This window comes from Heloderma suspectum, chromosome 5 (assembly GCF_057233095.1).
Source record: "Heloderma suspectum isolate Gila_16-S chromosome 5, 16-S_ref, whole genome shotgun sequence".
In the NCBI taxonomy this organism is placed as follows: Eukaryota; Metazoa; Chordata; class Lepidosauria; order Squamata; family Helodermatidae; genus Heloderma; species Heloderma suspectum.
Window position 1 is genome coordinate 153,258,522 of NC_139462.1, and position 17,442 is coordinate 153,275,963.

Genomic DNA, 17,442 nt, shown 5'->3' on the forward strand with positions numbered 1-17,442 from the left:
TTGCAATGTGTGGTGTTAGCTTCCTTTTTCACTTGTACCAAGGGAAGCTTTCACCTCTAAGTGAGATGCTTGAGGAAGGGAGTTGTATGCCAGTTGTTACTAGCAGAAATGGCAGGAGGAGTCCAGGTACTTCAGTAAGGACTATATAGATCCAAAGTTATGAAATGTACTCTAGTACTGTTTTATTTGGGGAATGATGCATGCCTTATAAGCTTGTTTCCTTGTGCAGAGAGCATTTTACATTTGTTTGGGCCAGTTCACTCTATATTAGGGTAGAGAGAATGATGATACCATGGTGAGGATTGGATTCCCAAAACCTTCTCATTCTTCATGGATGTGGAGATAGTCTTTTTATTGTGAACAGAACAGGAGCCACATATTCTTTGTGTGTGTCTGTTCAGTCCTCTTGACTAGATGACGGGAGGAGGCAAATTGGGACCTCCGAGAATGTGCATATCCTCTGTTTATTTACAGGCTCACAGCTTCCCCTTTTAAAGAACATGGATCATTTTCATAGTAGTAATTAAACTCAAAATTATATTGCACCCTAAGTATTCAAACTGTAATCAACAATTGGCTGCAACCCAATGATTTTTAATTAAAATCTATGACTTTTAATTGTTTAATTTATATCCCACATGTCTGCCAAAAATGGCACTCAAGGCAGTTCACAACAATCAAATACAGTTTAAAAACAAAATTTTAAACATAACATAAAAACAGATCCATTAAAACACAATTAAAAACATAAAAGTAAAAGAAATAGACAGCACCCAATCAATTACATCCCTCTTCAGCAGCGGACCAGCTTGCATGCCAAGGCCTGCCAGCAGAAGGACAAGAGAGGGGGCCACCCTAGCTTTCCTTGGCAAGGAAGGAGAGCTTCCCTCACGTCCCAACCAAATGTGCCTCCGATGGTGTTGAGATCAAGAGAAGGGCCTCCCCCAAAGATCCTGGGCAGGCTCATATGGGAGAAGGTAGCCTTTCAGGTAGCTTGGTCTGAAGCCATATAGGATTTTATAGGACATAACCAGCACATTGAACGGTGCTGGGAAACAGACTGGTAGCCAGTGCAGTTGTTGTGACAAGGGAGTCATGTGCTTCCTCTAACTGGACCTGGTCAGGAGTCTGGCTGCAGCGTCCTGGACCAGCTGAAGTTTCAGAACACTTTTCAAAGGCAGCATCACAAAGAGCACATTACGGTAGTCCAAACGGAATGTCACTAAGGCATGTGGAGCCCCGTGACCTGATCTGACATCTCTAGGAATGGGAGCAGCTGGCATACTAGCCTCAGCACTGCAAGCACACACCTGGGCATCCAGGTTTCAGGGCTGAATCCAGGAGTACACCTGAGCACTTATAAACCTGAGGTTTTTTTTGGGGGGGCGTGTGTAACCCCATCCAGCGCAGCTTGAATCCCTATTCCCAGATTTGGCTTTCGACTAACCAGGAATACCACTATCTTGCCTGAATTAAGCTTCAATGTATTCGCTGTCATCTAGTTCATTACTGACATCAGACACCAATTTAGAACTAGAACAGATTCCTTTGATTTAGATAGAAAGAAGAGTTCCATCTGGAGAGTTTTCAGTTCCAGGTTTCTTAAAGTATCTGCATTTTTAGCTACAAAAGTAATGCATCTTAAGAGGAACATTTACTGAGAACTTTTATGATACTTTTAAAGCTGCAATCCTATACCCATTCAACTGGGAGTAAGTCCTGTTGAACTCAATGGGACTAATTTCTGAATAGACATCGATAGGATTACACTTTTGATCTCATTTGTATTTCAGAGAGAGGTTGTTTTATAACTGAATTACTGTCATATTAATTTTCTATTTTTGAAATTTAAGGCTCTTGAAATCTGCCAGCAAAGAAATTTTGTCGAAGAGACAGTTTATCTTTTGAGTAAGTAACTACATTTTGATTAATAGCAGTGCCTTGTATGTTTTGCTTGTTTTTGTTAAAAGGTGAGATTCTCAACCCAATATTTCTAGGTTCGAGTTTTTAAATCTCTCCCATTCCTGAAAGCTCAGGGCCAAGCAAGATGTTCTTTTTAAAAAACAGGAAAATTTAAAACAATGATTATGATCCTATGCTGGTGTAATATTAACCCAGGCATAGTCCTGCACTGATCTTGAGCAGTGCGGAATTTCAGACTATAGTAAATCTCTGGGTGAAAGGAGTTCAGACCATGACAGCCACCAAGAATGTGTGTCTGCATGTCTTTGCTACTCCAGTATAGTAAAGGATGGTGCTATTAAAGATAAAGAGATGCTCCTGAACATGAGCTTTTTCCACAGTCCTGGTTTTTGTCCTGCAAGGCAGTTCTGGTCAAAATCCAAGACTAAGGCTATGTGCGCCTCCTAATCCTGAAATTGTTCTCTTGATTCTCTGCTGTACCTTGTTTCTGAGCTTTACAGCACCATTATTTGCATGTTTTCTCAGAAGTCCCTTTGAGTTCAATAGGGCTTACTCCGAGGTAAGTGGGCATAGGATTGCAGCCTTAGCCTGTGCTCCTCCCCACCTACCCCCACGAACCCCGTCCCTTGCTGTTACTTAATAATTGTTTGTTCAACCTGCAGCTCTGCATATAATTCAGAATATAATTCAGTTTAGCAAGCAGCTGTGGGACTGTACTCAGACCCCATTAATTTAATTGGGATTGAAACAGATTGCTTTAATTTAGGCAGATACTCATCTTTGTTGCTAAAATGTTAGAACTGAGAGTAAAGAAGTTCAATGGGTTCACGTTTACTTTTGTGATGCATTGGATATTTTTTATCTTGCTGGTATTGTGATGACATGGTGCTATAAACAATAAAACTACAATACATATTGAAATGTATGTATTTTAGTTTTATTTAGAGGATGGGATTTCTCCCCCCTCCATATTTGGGGCCCAGGCATACCTTTTTAATCATTTATGGACATTTCTTTTACAATTCCTAGTTTCCTTTGTCTTTTTTAGGCAGAATGGGCAATAGCCGAAGTGCGCTGAAGATGATCATGGAGGAATTATATGATGTAGATAAGGCTATTGAGTTTGCTAAGGAGCAAGATGATGCAGAACTTTGGGAAGATCTCATCTTATATTCCATTGACAAACCACGTAAGCAAAGTATCCTTTGCTTAATTTATGTATAAGGGGTACATCCAGCATAGTGCTAGCAGAAGCCCTTTAGTGCAGTGGGACTTTCTCCCTCTCTTTTTCCCCCGCAGCCCTCCATGGAACAAATTTTCAGGCAGCAGAGGGTTTCCCAGGGCACATAAGGGGCAGGGGGGATCACCCCCTCCTGGTTCCACTGATGGTATTATTTCCATCAGTGAAACAACACCATTGGATACAGCCGAGGGAGAGAGTAGTGTGTGTGTGTGTGTGTGTGTGTGTGTGAGAGAGAGAGAGAGAGAGAGAGAGAGATTCTAATTAAATCTGAGCAGAAGAAATATAATTTCTCCTTCTATAGTACAAAAACAATGTAGTCAGATTGATTTGGGAGTAATGCCAGCTTGCATAGTGCAAGAAACTGAATTACAGTGCAATCACTGAAGTACTACAGCATACTAAGGGAAAAAATAACCTCTCAAATTGCAGCATCTGGCACTGATAAACATAAGTGATGACATTATTCCACAGCTGCTGGGACAAGTGTTGTTGCCTGAGAAATTAGATGAAATAATAACATGAGTTTGAAACTTCTCTGCAAGAATCTTTGAGCTTCACTGATAGAAATTTGCACTTTAAAGATGAATTATAAATCACATACATTCTGTAAATAAAAAATTCTCTAAATTACTCTGTTGTCCTTTCATGAGAAGGATGTTAAAAAAAGGATATCATAATAAAAACTGCTGATCTGCCTATCTGCATGCATCCTGCCTTAACTATTGGCTGAGCTGCTGTGATGCCATGGAATTTTCATCCATATTCTAAATGCCCAAGTATAAAGTCAGCAATAGTGTTTGGAAACAGTTCAGCTACTGTGAGGAACATGGAAAGTTATAGTGGGGAAACCTCCACGCAGAACCTAGGGACAGGAGGAGCTGTCTGAAGGGAAGAGGGAGGCTGAGAGCAAGGAGTTGAATGGGAAAAAGGTGTGTGAATAAGGGAAGCTAAGAGACAGAACCTAGAGAGGTTCGGTAGCTGGGGGTTCAGGGAGGGTGGGGAACATAGAAGGCAGTGTGCTGTGAAGCGACCTGAAGGAAAATTAGGTGCTAGAGTTAGAGGCTTGAGGCAAAGACTAGTAAAGAGTGTAGGGGAAAGGGAAGACCAATGAGAAAAGAGGGCGAGAGAAGACTTCTTGATTAGTCCATATGACAGGGGAGGTGTATGCTACTGGAAGGAGGCAATGGCAGTGCTGGCAGGCTACTAAGTCTGAGGCCTGGGGATCTGGAACATATGAACATAGACATCTGCCTTACACTGAGTCAGGCCATGGGTCCATCTAGCTGAGTATTGTTAACATTGACTGGCAGTGGCTTTCCAGGGTTTCATGAAGGAATTTTTCCAGCCCTGTGTGGAGATGCCAAGGATTGAACCTGGGATCTTCTGCATGCAAAGCATGTGCTCTACCACAGAGCTACGAACCCTCCCCTGAGTGGAAGGAGTGCTGAAAAAATGGTGTTTGAAGGAAGTGGTACAGATCAGGCAGTGACTGGAAAGCAGGAAACTTATGGATGCAGGTGGGAAAGAACTGATGGAAAGAGGGAGATCACAATAAGATCATCACAAGCATTGTTGCTACAATCAAATAGAATTTGTGCATGAAATGAAACCATGTTAAAGATTCTTGTAGATCCAAGAAGTAGTTTAGTAAAATATTTTACAACTTGCCCTGTCAAAGCTTTTTGAAGAGTTAAGTCTAAAAGGGCACAATCCTATGCAAGTTTAGACAGAAGAGAGTCCTACAAGTCCTATGGCTGGGGCATGCTGGGAGTCGTAGGACTGTCTTCTGTCTAAATATGCATAAGACTGGGCCATAAGAAATTTCAGGATTGTAGGACAACATTGAAAATTCCTATTATCATATGGCATGCAACCTTCCTTTAGTGTGCAGAGCTAAATCAAATGAACTTACATTAGAAGACGAGACCATTTGCCATGGAGATTTCTTCAACTTTAGATGCGTATCCATACCATTTTATTTATCTCTCTCTCTCTCTCTCTCCCCCCCCCCCTTTTTAAGAGTAATATACCACTTAGGAGATAGTTCCTTTCTCAGAAAAGCAGTTGGACATTACATTCTGGTTTTGAATTAAGCACCTTCTTTGTGTTTCTACAGCTTTTATTACTGGCTTGTTAAATAATATTGGGACCCATGTTGACCCCATCCTCCTGATCCATCGCATTAAGGAAGGCATGGAGATTCCAAACTTGAGAGATTCGTTGGTAAAAATTCTCCAGGATTACAATTTACAGGTACATTGTACTGGTTTTCTGTCTGGCTTTGTTCATTCCTCCCCTCACTCTGCCATCATGCATGTTGCCTTGAAGAATGGAAGGAGCTCAATCGTTTAAGGAAGTCAGCAACAGTTCAAAGAATAATTATGCCATGGTGTTGTAAGGCTGAATGTGATTTAATATTGCCACGTAAAGAGACAGCACTATTATTACCATTTTTAAAAAATTGCGGCTGAATGACACAATCATTCTCATAGTGCAACCTCGCAATACCTTCCTGTAGCAAGTCATTTATATTCTCATTTTAGAGATCAGCAACTGTGGCTGCGATAGTGATGTAGTAGAACTCAGTGCACCAAGCACAAGGCAAAGCTGGTATTTTAAGCAAAGTCAAAGTTCAGCACATCACTGGAGTGTATCAACTCTTCTCAAACACTTCACAGCAAGGCTGGAACTAATTTTGTGCTGCTGTTATTTTGTAGCTGATTGCATCAGCATTAGAGTCCCCCCCCCCAGTGTTTTGGTCAGTCAACCAGATTAGGAAGGGCATGGGTGGAAATTGATATTGTCCCTCCTGCTTCTGAAGTTTACAACACGTGTGTGTGTGTGTGTGTGTGTGTCCTTCTTCATCACTGTTCACCTGAAAGAGATTTGATACAGTTCACCTTAATTACCAAAGATTTCTCAAAACGCATGGGTGGGAGAAATCTTTACCACCTATTGTATGATCACCAATGTATTGTTACAGACCAGCTTCTTTCAGATTCTTTGAGGGCTACATCACCCCTTAAGAGGAATCTTTCTCTCTCTCCAGGCAGCAGCTCTCCGGGAACTCATGCTGCTATCTTATCCTTTGGTGATGCCAGGTTTTGAACCTTGGGACCAAAGGTGCTTCCAGATGAGGCTTTTGTCACGCCATCACCTTGCCTAGGTGGTGGGGGTGTCCAGATGATATAGTCTTCCACTTGCAAACCCTTCCGTATTTTCCCACCTCTCCTTCCTTCCTTTTTTTCGTATTGCAGAAAATCCATTAAGGAAGAAAAGACAGAATAGCTGCACAACGCCTTCTAATCTGTAGTGCCAAGGGGCCTCATACATAGTGGGGACTCAAGGCCAGTTCTGGCTCTCAGTGCACGTATCTGAATAATACATGCATTTGCAAGTATGTATTTCTCATATGTGTATATGATGTTTTTACATATGTTTTTACATATGCACATTAAACAGTTTATGTGTGAATGTAAAAATATAATGTTGAAAGTGGGCCTGATAAGGTCATTCCTTCCAGTGTCTTATTCTGATTATTCTGTCCTTGTCCTTAACCTTTACTTATTGCTACCTCTTAGAAATGTGCTTTTGGGGCTTATATAGTTTATGTTTAAGTCATTCATACTATTTATATGAGGCTTTCAGCATTTGAGATTGTTTTAACAAATGATTCCTGCACAATTCTGTATTTCATATTCTCATTTCCAGACGCAAACAATCTAATGGGATGTTCCTAGTTGCCAATTACCTTTCATTCTGTTCTTGATTCCATTCCATGTATTTTGGCCCCAGTTCACACAGATGCAAGCATGTGGAGCCAGTTTATTTTGAAGTGGCTCCTAATATGCTCTGAAGATTAAACTTGGACGTGGCAATTAAATGGCTTGATCTTGTGTGTATCACCCAAATATATGAGGCTGCATTGGACAATCAAAAGGAATTCTAAGCCAGTCCTACTGATGACATCTATAGAAAAATGTTTTTGCAAAATTTCTGTCTTAAGGAAGTCCTTTCTACATCAATGTACTCTGTTGAGTTTCTGCCACAGATCCTCTAAAGATCCTCTCAATCTTCCCCAATCTGGTGCCCTCCAGGTGTTTTGGACTACAACTCCCTGGCCATTGTCTGTGCTGGCTGGGGCTGATGGAAGTTCAAAACATCTGCAGGGCACCAGTTTGTGGAATGTTTGCAAGGGATTCTGGGACATGTTCTACAGAACCAACTCTGTTCATGCAGGGCATTGGTCAGTCCTGTTGGACCTTCCCCTTGACCCATGTGAATTGAAAATAAGCATGGAAAACACTTGGGTCTCCCCTGATAAGCTTGCAAGGAACCTGATGAATCCCTCTAACTTGGTTTAAAAATCCCCAATAAGAGGAATTATCCTAATCCTACAACTGTTCTTGGACTCTTGCAGCTTGAACTCAAACGCGATCAAGTTCAAATTCTCAACCTCGCATGGTTTATTTCTTCACCAAAAGCTGACACGCACATTTTTTTCTATCTCAGCATATTGTCATCAAGGCCAAGAAGAATGCCTGTAACAGTCTGTGGGGAAATAACAATAGTTAGATATGGTTCCCGAGTGCTAGCGCATTTCTGTCGGCACAGAATGTATGCTGTTGCTTCTGTTGCCAGGGGTGGAGACCTAAGTTTCCTTGCAGAGCTTTCAGCTACAATCAATATCTGTCCTGTGCATTGATAACCTCCCACCCATCTCATCCAAAAGTTGCCCAGGAAAAAAAAATCAATCTGGCGATTTTTAAGGCAATTTCAAATTGAACAATGTGGCCCAGGTGATATTGTTACCCAGATGTGTCTTGCTTTAAGCACTGTGCCTTGGGTTTTCTCCTGTGTTTAGAGGGAGTAGTATGAAGAACACTAAATTTAGTAATGCTGTTGTCATCATTGGTGAGAGTGATTTATGCCTATCTAATAATGATGGCAGTACTATGAGATGAAGGTGTTCCAATATTCATGGCAGGGCAAGACATAGTTGTCTGTCTGGAATTAAATAGGAAGTAAGTTAAAGCCGCATTCTAAAAGTGCTTGTATTTTATATCTCGCTCTTCAATGAGATGAATATTAAATCATAAATAAAGTAGACTACTGACAGCTGCAGTTTAATTTATATAGCCATAAAATTGTGCATTCTCTTAAACTGGAGCCAGTCATGCATCAAAAGTGACACATGCCTGGGAGCAGTGTTTAGCTAACAGAGAATAAATTGCTGTTCCACTGGCAGTGTTTTCTTATTATAATTAAATCACAATCGTGACTCCGACAAGCCTGCCAGAATGAGCAAGATTACATTGAAATTTAGGCAATAAAACAGTAATTTCCTAATTTCAACTCTTGACATATATATATTTGAATTATCCTGTATTTTCAGCAACTCGGCTTTGCAGAGCCTATGGACAAAATCAATATTTTGCTTTCACATATAGATAAAAAAATGACCATTTATCCAGGGTCAGTCATAGGATTTTCAATACCCTAGTTAGCTAAGTTTTGCTTTGCATCTCTGGATCCTGGCTCTGCTCCCCAAATCAGTCAGTGTTGTCAACACAGTCTCCAGTTCTTGTCTCCTGCTCTGGTCCTGGCTCTCCTGCCTGCCTATTATTACCCCTGCTGTTGCTGAATTCCAGGCTGGCAGTTTTGCTGCCAAAAGAGAGGGGGCACAGGGAGAGGTGTTAACTATCTTGTGTTGCCTATTTCCCCCACCCGCTTACACACACACACACACACACACAGAATGACAGCAGAGGCAAAGGAGGCCTTTTGGAAGACTAATTCAGAATCCATCCCTTCAGGGCTAGCACGAGGATTGTTGCACTTGCCTTAGAGCAGGGGTGCAGAACCTCTTTTAGCCCAAGGGCCAAATTCCATTTGGAGAAGCTCTCAGAGGCCACATTCCAGTGGTGAGTGGAGCCAGAAGAAAAAGGGGTGGGAGCCCTCACCAGGAGGGCCAAATCCCCCCCTTCAGAGGGCCATATTTGGCCCCCAGTCCTGAGGTTCTCCCCCCTGCCTTAGAGACATCCTTACACTTACCTTGAATTAGTTCACACCATTTCCTGCTTCCCAAACTTCTCTTTATTTATTAGCTAACGATAACACAGTTCAAATCAATGAGCTTTAGTTAAAATCTCAAATATTTAAGTTAAGGTTCTATTTAATTGGGTTTGTTTTTTAATCCTCATGGCAACCCTATAGAAAATGCCACTTATGCTATATGTCTGTTCTTATGAATTCCAGTTATCAGTAGAACTAACCCAGGCTAAAAGATTCATTCATTTTATTTGTTTGTTTGTTTGTTTGTTTATTTAATATCCTGCATTTCTGCCAAAGAATGGCACTCAAAGCAGCTAAGGATAAAAATCAAATTAAAACAAAATCTTACTTAAAACATGGCATAAAAACAAGTAAATTGAAAACACCCAAAAGAACCCACTTGAAAACACCCCAAAGAACCCAACAATCCAAGAAATAAGCAGCATCAGCCAATTTAAAAAACCTTTCAGCATCAGACCTGCTTACATGCCAAAGGCCTGCTGAATAAGAAATGTCTCTGCCTACTGGCAGGAGGACAGCAGAGAGGAAGCCAGCCTGGCCTCCCTTGCCAGTGGGTCCCAGAGCCTGGGAAAAAAAGCCCATTATCTGTACTTGGAGAAAGTTCCCATATACACAGATGTATACAAAGACAATTAAAAGCTTAAAGTTCTTGCAGTTGTTGAGAGACACCCACCCCAAGCAGTTACTTACGTATGCTGCCTGTGTGTGTCTGAGCATGCACTTCACAGCTTTTCCACTGCCATACTTGCTCCTAGGTCTACCAGCAGTCAGTCCTCTTCCATTCTGGCAGGGGTGCACAACCTATGGCCTGCGGACTGCAAGCAGCCTTCCACTACTCTCTCTATGGCCTGCTGCACCCTTAAATGGGCCCACCCAGTTTTCCCCACAGCTCAGCTGATCAGCTGGGCTCCGGGGGAAAGGCTGTTGTTCCAGCGCTGCTATATGTCCGTGTGAGTGTGTGTGTGTGTGTGTGTGTGTGAGAGAGAGAGAGAGAGAGAGTGCTTTTCCTATGCAGTAAGGGGTTGATGCTGGCAGTGGGGGGTTTCTGCTACAGCCGAAACATGGCTTCATTTCTCTTTTGTGTGCAATTCTTGCTAGCTGCTGTGGATTCAAAAAACTGTTTGCATGTTGCTGTGTGGGTCATCCCCCCTCCCTGCGCTTTTGCAGGCATGATCTCAAAGTAATTTGCCTCAGTTTCCCTTTTCTGTGCAGTGGGTTGCTGCCTTGACTCCACCTACTGTGACATCTCGGCTCCACTGACTGCTAGCCGCATTGCCCTCCACTTCACCGGCCCCAGCTTCCATTTCATGAATTCTCAGATATAGACATGATGAGAAGGCTACTAAAAAAACAAAACAAAAGAACCAGCCAAGGAACACTTAGTCAAAATTAATGGCAGGTTTCATACATGTAAAAGAAGATACTCTTCAGCAGCAGACACAGTGGCAGGCTGCATAGTCACATTTGTGAAGGCTAACGGGTTCGCTAAACTTCAGTGAGCCTGAGGAAGCTTCCAGATGGACGGTTCCTAGTGCTACCAGACAAAAGACATTATGCGTCTATTCTGTATTTCGCCTCCTTAAGAGATTTTGTGTAGTAAGAAAAAGGCCAGAGGAAGCAGTGGGAAAACATGGGTGGGTTGCAAATCGAAGATGACGACGTCTGGACCCCTCATAAAATTCCATGAACGGGGCAGGGTAAATGCACAATAAAAGCATCATTCGGAAGCACCCTGGGAATCCTAGTGAATGACTGTAACCATTGGAGTTAAAGAGTAGTGCTGAATGATAAATTGCTTCACAATCATTCTTTAATTTTCTATTGAACAGCTCCTCAGATACATACAGCTAGACCTGGCATAAAGATTTTATGTTCGCCGCTCTGATGCCTCTGAAAGCGGTATATAAATTTGAGTAATACGATAGTAAAGAAACAAAGCACAAAGGCAAATGCTCAGGCAAATTCTGGGGCCCTAGGGAGAGCCCCCCGTTGCTGATACTGGGCGTCTGAGCCTCCCTTTAATTTGGAGGGACCCAGTGCTGACAGGAGCGCTGGGCCGAAGCAGCTGGGCTCTCCTGTGTGGCAGCCATTTTAATTTCCCCACAGTGCAATGCCTGAAACTGAAAGGAGCATTAAACCAGCATGACTGGACATGCTGGGGTGGTGACTCCTTAAGTTTTTCCTCCAATTCCATTCCCGTGGCATATGCATTGCAGGCATTGGATTGTGGGAAAATAGCTGTGGTGCCGATGAGCCACGTGAACCTGGTGCTTGTATCAGTGCCATCTCCAGGCTCCCGGTAAGCCACCGCTGCCAGTGGGGAGGCCCTGGCGCTGCCAGGGTACCCACCAAGAGCACTTTGCCCAGGGCCCTGGAAACCTGGCATCAGTCCTGGACACCACTTGACATTGGTCAGCGGTGGAAAAAGAAAGTGTAATTTGCTGAGCCATTTGTCCTTGCCCAACATGTCATCCTTTAAGGGTCACCGAGGTGATGCCTTCATGCCTGGTTAGGTGCTTGTAGTGCACAGTTGAGCAGATAGAAGTGCTGCCATGGTGAGCTGTATCATCTGAGTGACCCACACTGGTCCTCCACAAGGTCCTCTGTGACAGGTTTTCTGGAATTTGAACCAGAACCTCTGGGGCTGAGGGGCCAAGACCTAGCCTACTGAGCTCTCTGCAACTCTGCACACTCAGGTTCTGAAGTCATGATGAGGCACTGCAAGGAATAGCGGTGTGCAGTGTTGGCCCCTGCAGTTCACAGGCAGTATGACGCCTCTGATACAACCAGGTCTGGCATAAATGCTAGGAACATAGCCTTGTCCTGGTCAACACAGCATTACCTTCTGCCTGCTGCACTTCAGGCTGCAGCAGCTTAAGTCCTTGCTCTGGCTTGATTAAATCCCTCCAGTTCCAGCAACTAGCATGAAGGACCCTAGACTGGAGAACACACAAACCTAGGTCTGGATTTGGGGTATGTTCCATCACAGTCCTACACTGGTCCCAACACTTTCAGTCATGTAGGTGAGAATGGGACTAGTACAGGTTGATGTGCCCCATGTGTCTGGATTGTGGAAATCAGGAGCACAGAAACAGTACATCCAATATTTGGAATTAGAGCTATATGGACAATTGTTCACTTTCTTAAGATACAGCTTAAGAAATCTATTAAAATTAAATAGGTATGCCAATGTAAAGGATGAATCTCTTTAGATTAAGCCCCATAGATCAGGTTGAGAAACAGATTACTCATAGTTAGCAAGGAGACCAGAAATTGCTTTGTGTGTTTTCAACCCTGAACATTTAGTGCTTTGGAACCACTCTTAGATCAACAAAAAGATACCAGCTTGGATATTTTACATTTCTTATTCTTGGGGGCCAGCCAACACAGCCGCAACGGTATACCAAATTGTAAACAACTACAAACCTTTTAAAATAGGTTTGTAGAAGTTGGCCAAGCAGTCACTAGGGGGCATGTTATAACCTGCTTTGCACCTATGCCTGATGGCAGTGTTAATTCAGTGGCTTTGTTTTTGTGGGGAGTGGGGTTTTGACTGTTCCCTTGTGAGAACCTGATTGCTTTGCTCATCCAGATACCTGGTATTTTGGGGACACTGATGAAGCAAAGCATTTGATAGTTGGCTTCCAGGGAATAGCAACCAGTAAAACTTCTCTGCTATGCTCATCCTTCAGACTTTGTGCACTGATAATGGGCACGTTCCGTGTCCTATTGGAGTTAAGAGCAAAAAGTGCCTTTGTTCTTAATAGATTGTATTGCACAGAATATCAGAAAGGGTGCTCCCAGCCACTCCAAAAGAACGCAGTTGCACATAAAGGAGAAAGCAGCCATTACAGTACAAAAAGTAAAAACATATGTATGAACCACAAAGCACAAAAGCGTGAAACACAAACTTAATAAACACAGGTTTGACACTTTCTGTGGCTGGTAACCCTGCCCAGTGGTGTCTGTATTTTGCAGTCAATAATAACCTAAACAAACTGAAACATCTTGATTCCAGAAGTTTTTGAAACAATGAAAGCTCTGTATAAGCTTGGCTTTGCCTAATTTTTCATCGCTCCCTTTCACCACCTTCTCTAAAACCAAAGTCAGCTTTCGTGGTGTATTTGTTAAGGTGAAACAAACCTACTCTAGTTGGATCAGCGTAGAACCCTGCTATGCTTTACACTGCAGTGTTTTGTGTCCTGGAGGGGTGGAAGTAGACGAAATGATTAACATGGAGCCTGTTTCCATAACTACATGTTACGGGAGGAGATGAGGAGGGGGCTCAACATGAGCTTTTTAGTTTTGGCAGCAGCCCTGTATTTGTTATCGTGTCTGGTTCCACCCTAAATGTCACTTTCGAGGAGGCTTAGCAAACTGTTGCCCTATTAGCTCAGGCAGTTTTATTCATTCAAATGTACCCCATAATTTCCCCACTGTTTTTGTGTGTATACATACATATTCAGTTATCCAATTAATCTCTGTGAAGAAAATTTGGACTCTAGTGCAGACCTTGTCTTTTTCCTTGCCGCTGTTGCAATTGTGCTGTCCTGTATTTTACAGCAATCAGAATACTATGCCCTGGCAAAGGCTGATTATGTAACAAGCTTGTCTGTTCTTTGCTGTTAACCTATTTTCATTTAGTAGCTATATATTGAGAGCCAGTGTGATGTAGTGGCTAGAGTGCTGGACTGGAAGTCAGGAGATCCGGGTTCTAAGCCTCACTCAGCCATGGAAGCTCACTGGGTGACTTTGGGCCATTCACAGACTCTCAGCCCAACCTACCTCACAAGGTTGTTGTTGTGAGGATAAAATGGAGAGGAGGAGGATTACGTATGCCGTCTTGGGTTCCTTATGGAGAAATAAAGGCAGGATAGAAATGTAATAATAATTTTTAAAATAAATATATTATTTGTAGCATTTGGGTTGCTATACAGTGGTGTTTTCTTTCATTTACAGTGCAATCCTAAGCATATTTACTCAGAAGTAAGTCCCACTCCATTTAGCATAGCCTACTCCCATTATATAGGATTGCAGCCTCATTTTTATATATGCCTTCTTGCTAATACGTACAGAATCCAAATAATTTTAGCAACAAAAAATGTCTTTTTTAAAACAGATTTCAGGAGGAATTTTGCTAACATCCACTAATGTTTTAAGTTCAATTTCTGAAAAATTCAACAGTCATTAAAAAAAAAAGTAATCAGGAAGCATGGATGACAAATCTTTATAACAAGGTGGACGTAGGGGGGAGAACTGTTTTAAACTGAGTGATACTCTCTCTCCCTCTCAAAATCATACACACACACACACACGCACGCCTGCTCTTCTGGTGCAGCCACAAGGAAGATTTTTGGAGGCTTTCTTTGTTTTTAATTAACTGCAGCTTGCGGTGACAGCCGAACCCAGACAAACTGCGGTTAATCTATGGTTAGTGGGAACAAACCAATCACAAAGCATACATTATGTAGCTGGTTTGTTTTCACTAACCATAGATAAGATAAACCAGGGTTTAGGGTTTGAATGATATGCTAAACTGTGGTTAACCTAAAATGGATGTGAAAATTTGCAACCTCCTTGCAGTCAACTGGAGAAGGAGAGGGGACGGGGGAGCATGCAAGGTCAGCGGAGGCTAGGTTTAGTATTACGTCCAAACACAGCCATTGATTTTGGCCTGCTGTCCAAGTCAAAACCTTCCAGCCACTCCCATCTATTTAAAATCTGGCACCATTTTCAAATTGATTAAAAAGGAATTGATTATTTCAGATACCCAGAGTGATTAGAAAACATCAGCTGTTAGTATAACAGACTACTTCTTTAAAAGCCTTACAGTTTGCCAGTTTTTATTTCTGTTCATTTCTCATTTCAACAGAGATTTTATAGAAGTGTTTTCTCTTCAATTGTACCCTTGATCTGTGTCTTTTATATTATAGTTAATCTCATTGTGCTGAGACATTTTATAAAGATTCTCTTATTGGAAAAGAACTAAAACAGCCAGGAATTCTCAAAAATGAAATCCTGAAGCTTTTGAATTAATATTGTTTTACTTTCTGTATGTGTGTGCTGTGTATGTATATATGGATCAGTGGGTGTATAAATATATACTTTGTTATGCCATAAATACTTCAGGTACACAGTTTCAGTATCTAAAATGAATTCACACACTGATATCTATTGATCTGCTCTAGATGTAGAAGCGGTGAATTTGCAACCCACAATGGCCTTCAAGTTTATTCTGATGAAGAAAATAGATCCACCTTTAACATTTCTATATTCATGAAGATATGCTCCCTCAATTAGAGTTAATTGGGGTGGCATGCAAACGAGTAGGCCAGAATATGAGAGATCCATGTGAACAGATGTGCACCCATAGATCTCTTTGTTGGGGTGGCTACCTGTCAGACTTGAATTGTTGGTAATTGAACTCAGTGGGATTTACGCAGTAGACATGTATAGGCTTGCATTGTTAAAAGCTTTATCTGATTAATCAGTGAGGCTGAGAGAAGGCCACACTAGTTTTTAAAACTACTTTGATACTTAGGGAATTTTAAAAAGCATATTAAAGATTACCGTTCATTCTAACAATGAGTGTTGTTGTTATTAAATTGTAAGTTATCTCATGCTTGCTTCTGTATCTCAAAACAGCATCTCATTTGAGTTTTTAGGAATATTAATTATTAATTATTATTTTTCCAGCCTTTTAGGAACAAGCCTTCACAAGGTGGCCTACAAAATAAGAACAATTTTGTATTTATTTACAGTACCTTTAAACCACCCAATAACCGAAGTTCTCTGGGCAGTGAACAAAATTAGGATTAAGAATATTATTTTTTAAATCCACAAATCTGTATCAGTATGTGCAGATTTATGTAAATGTAATTGATTAATCAATTACATTTAGGGTAATTTACATTTAGGGTGGGTTAGGGTATTTTTTTTAAAAAAAATTTATGGTAAAATTTTATTGTTTTAAATTGTTTATGGTGGGTTGTACATCGCCCAGAGTGGCTGGGTGACCAGTCAGATGGGCGATTAATAAATTTAATAAATAAATAAATAAAAATAAATTAGAAAATAATTAACCCGCTAAAAAAAGTATTCAGTTCATTGATAAATCCTCCTTTTTGCTGTGATTATATTTTCTGTTAATATGGCTTCTGAGCATCAAGAAAGTTATTTTTATTAATGACATGAGTGCAGAAGGGATTGCTTTGAAATATTGTGATCAAGAATAGCACGTGAAAACGTATCATGAAGTAAGAGTTCAGAGGTCTTGGCAGAGGCCTCATGTCTATCTTAAGGGCACTTCCAATTACTAATGTGTCATTTTAATTAATACTTTTTGAAGCTCCAATGAATAATTGCAAAACAGCTTTACTGATAAGGGAATGGACCTTGGAGAAAAAAATGATTTAAAATATGTGATTTCAGCTTCAGCATAAGCTGGGAGTGAAAACCAGCTGAATATTGTCACAGTTATGTTCTTCTGTGTCTTAGATTTTGCTTCGGGAGGGGTGCAAGAAGATTCTTGTTGCTGACTCACTCTCCTTGTTGAAAAAGATGCACCGGACGCAAATGAGAGGGGTCCTTGTGGATGGTATGATCAGTGCATCTGCCAGGGTTCCCCTTATAACCTGGACCCCCTGAGCAACTTCTTAAAGATATCTTGCCTCCTTAAGAATCTCGTCTTCTTTCTTTTAAACTTCCCCTTTCCAATAACGTGAGGTTTAGGCTGTAGGCGTGTGGTGATTGACACTCTAGACACAGGGTTTAACCCCAACAGTTTACTGGTAGATTAAAGCAAGCAAATTACATCTAAAGGTATTTACACAATAGAGCTGAGTGATACAAAAGGCATGAAGAGAAAATAGAAGGTGCAAAAATGCAAGTTCTTCTACTCCAGCTGCATTTAGACTTCTCCAGGCTGCTTCTTCCTGCTCCCTCTTCGTGCTCTGCACTTCCTGACTCTGCTCTTACTACCAGTCTGGTCTTTCTGACTCCTTCTTTTTATACCCTCCTCCTTCAAAACCAAAAATGCTGTTTCAAACCTGAGGAAATGAAATTTAACTGGGGAAATGAAACTACTCCTCTCGGGGTTACCCCCTCCCAACAACAAACTCCAGGCCTCTAAACCTGACCTTTTTTCCCTTTGCCCCTGTAGGCCTCAAACCTTCACAGCATCTTTCGAAAGTACTAAAAAT

At 41.5% G+C, this 17,442-nt stretch overlaps 1 protein-coding gene across 10 annotated transcripts in view; it reads left to right on the top strand.

The window, feature by feature from the left end:
- VPS41 (VPS41 subunit of HOPS complex) overlaps window positions 1–17,442 on the top strand; it is a 147,022-nt gene that overhangs the window by 121,819 nt on the left and 7,761 nt on the right. For all 10 annotated transcript variants that reach the window (XM_084857840.1, XM_084857841.1, XM_084857843.1 and 7 more), the window contains 4 exons: window positions 1,854–1,908; window positions 2,972–3,112; window positions 5,283–5,419; window positions 16,739–16,838. In XM_084857840.1, the coding sequence (XP_084713966.1) occupies window positions 1,854–1,908; window positions 2,972–3,112; window positions 5,283–5,419; window positions 16,739–16,838 (433 nt within the window). The remainder of the gene's footprint in view (window positions 1–1,853; window positions 1,909–2,971; window positions 3,113–5,282; window positions 5,420–16,738; window positions 16,839–17,442) is intronic.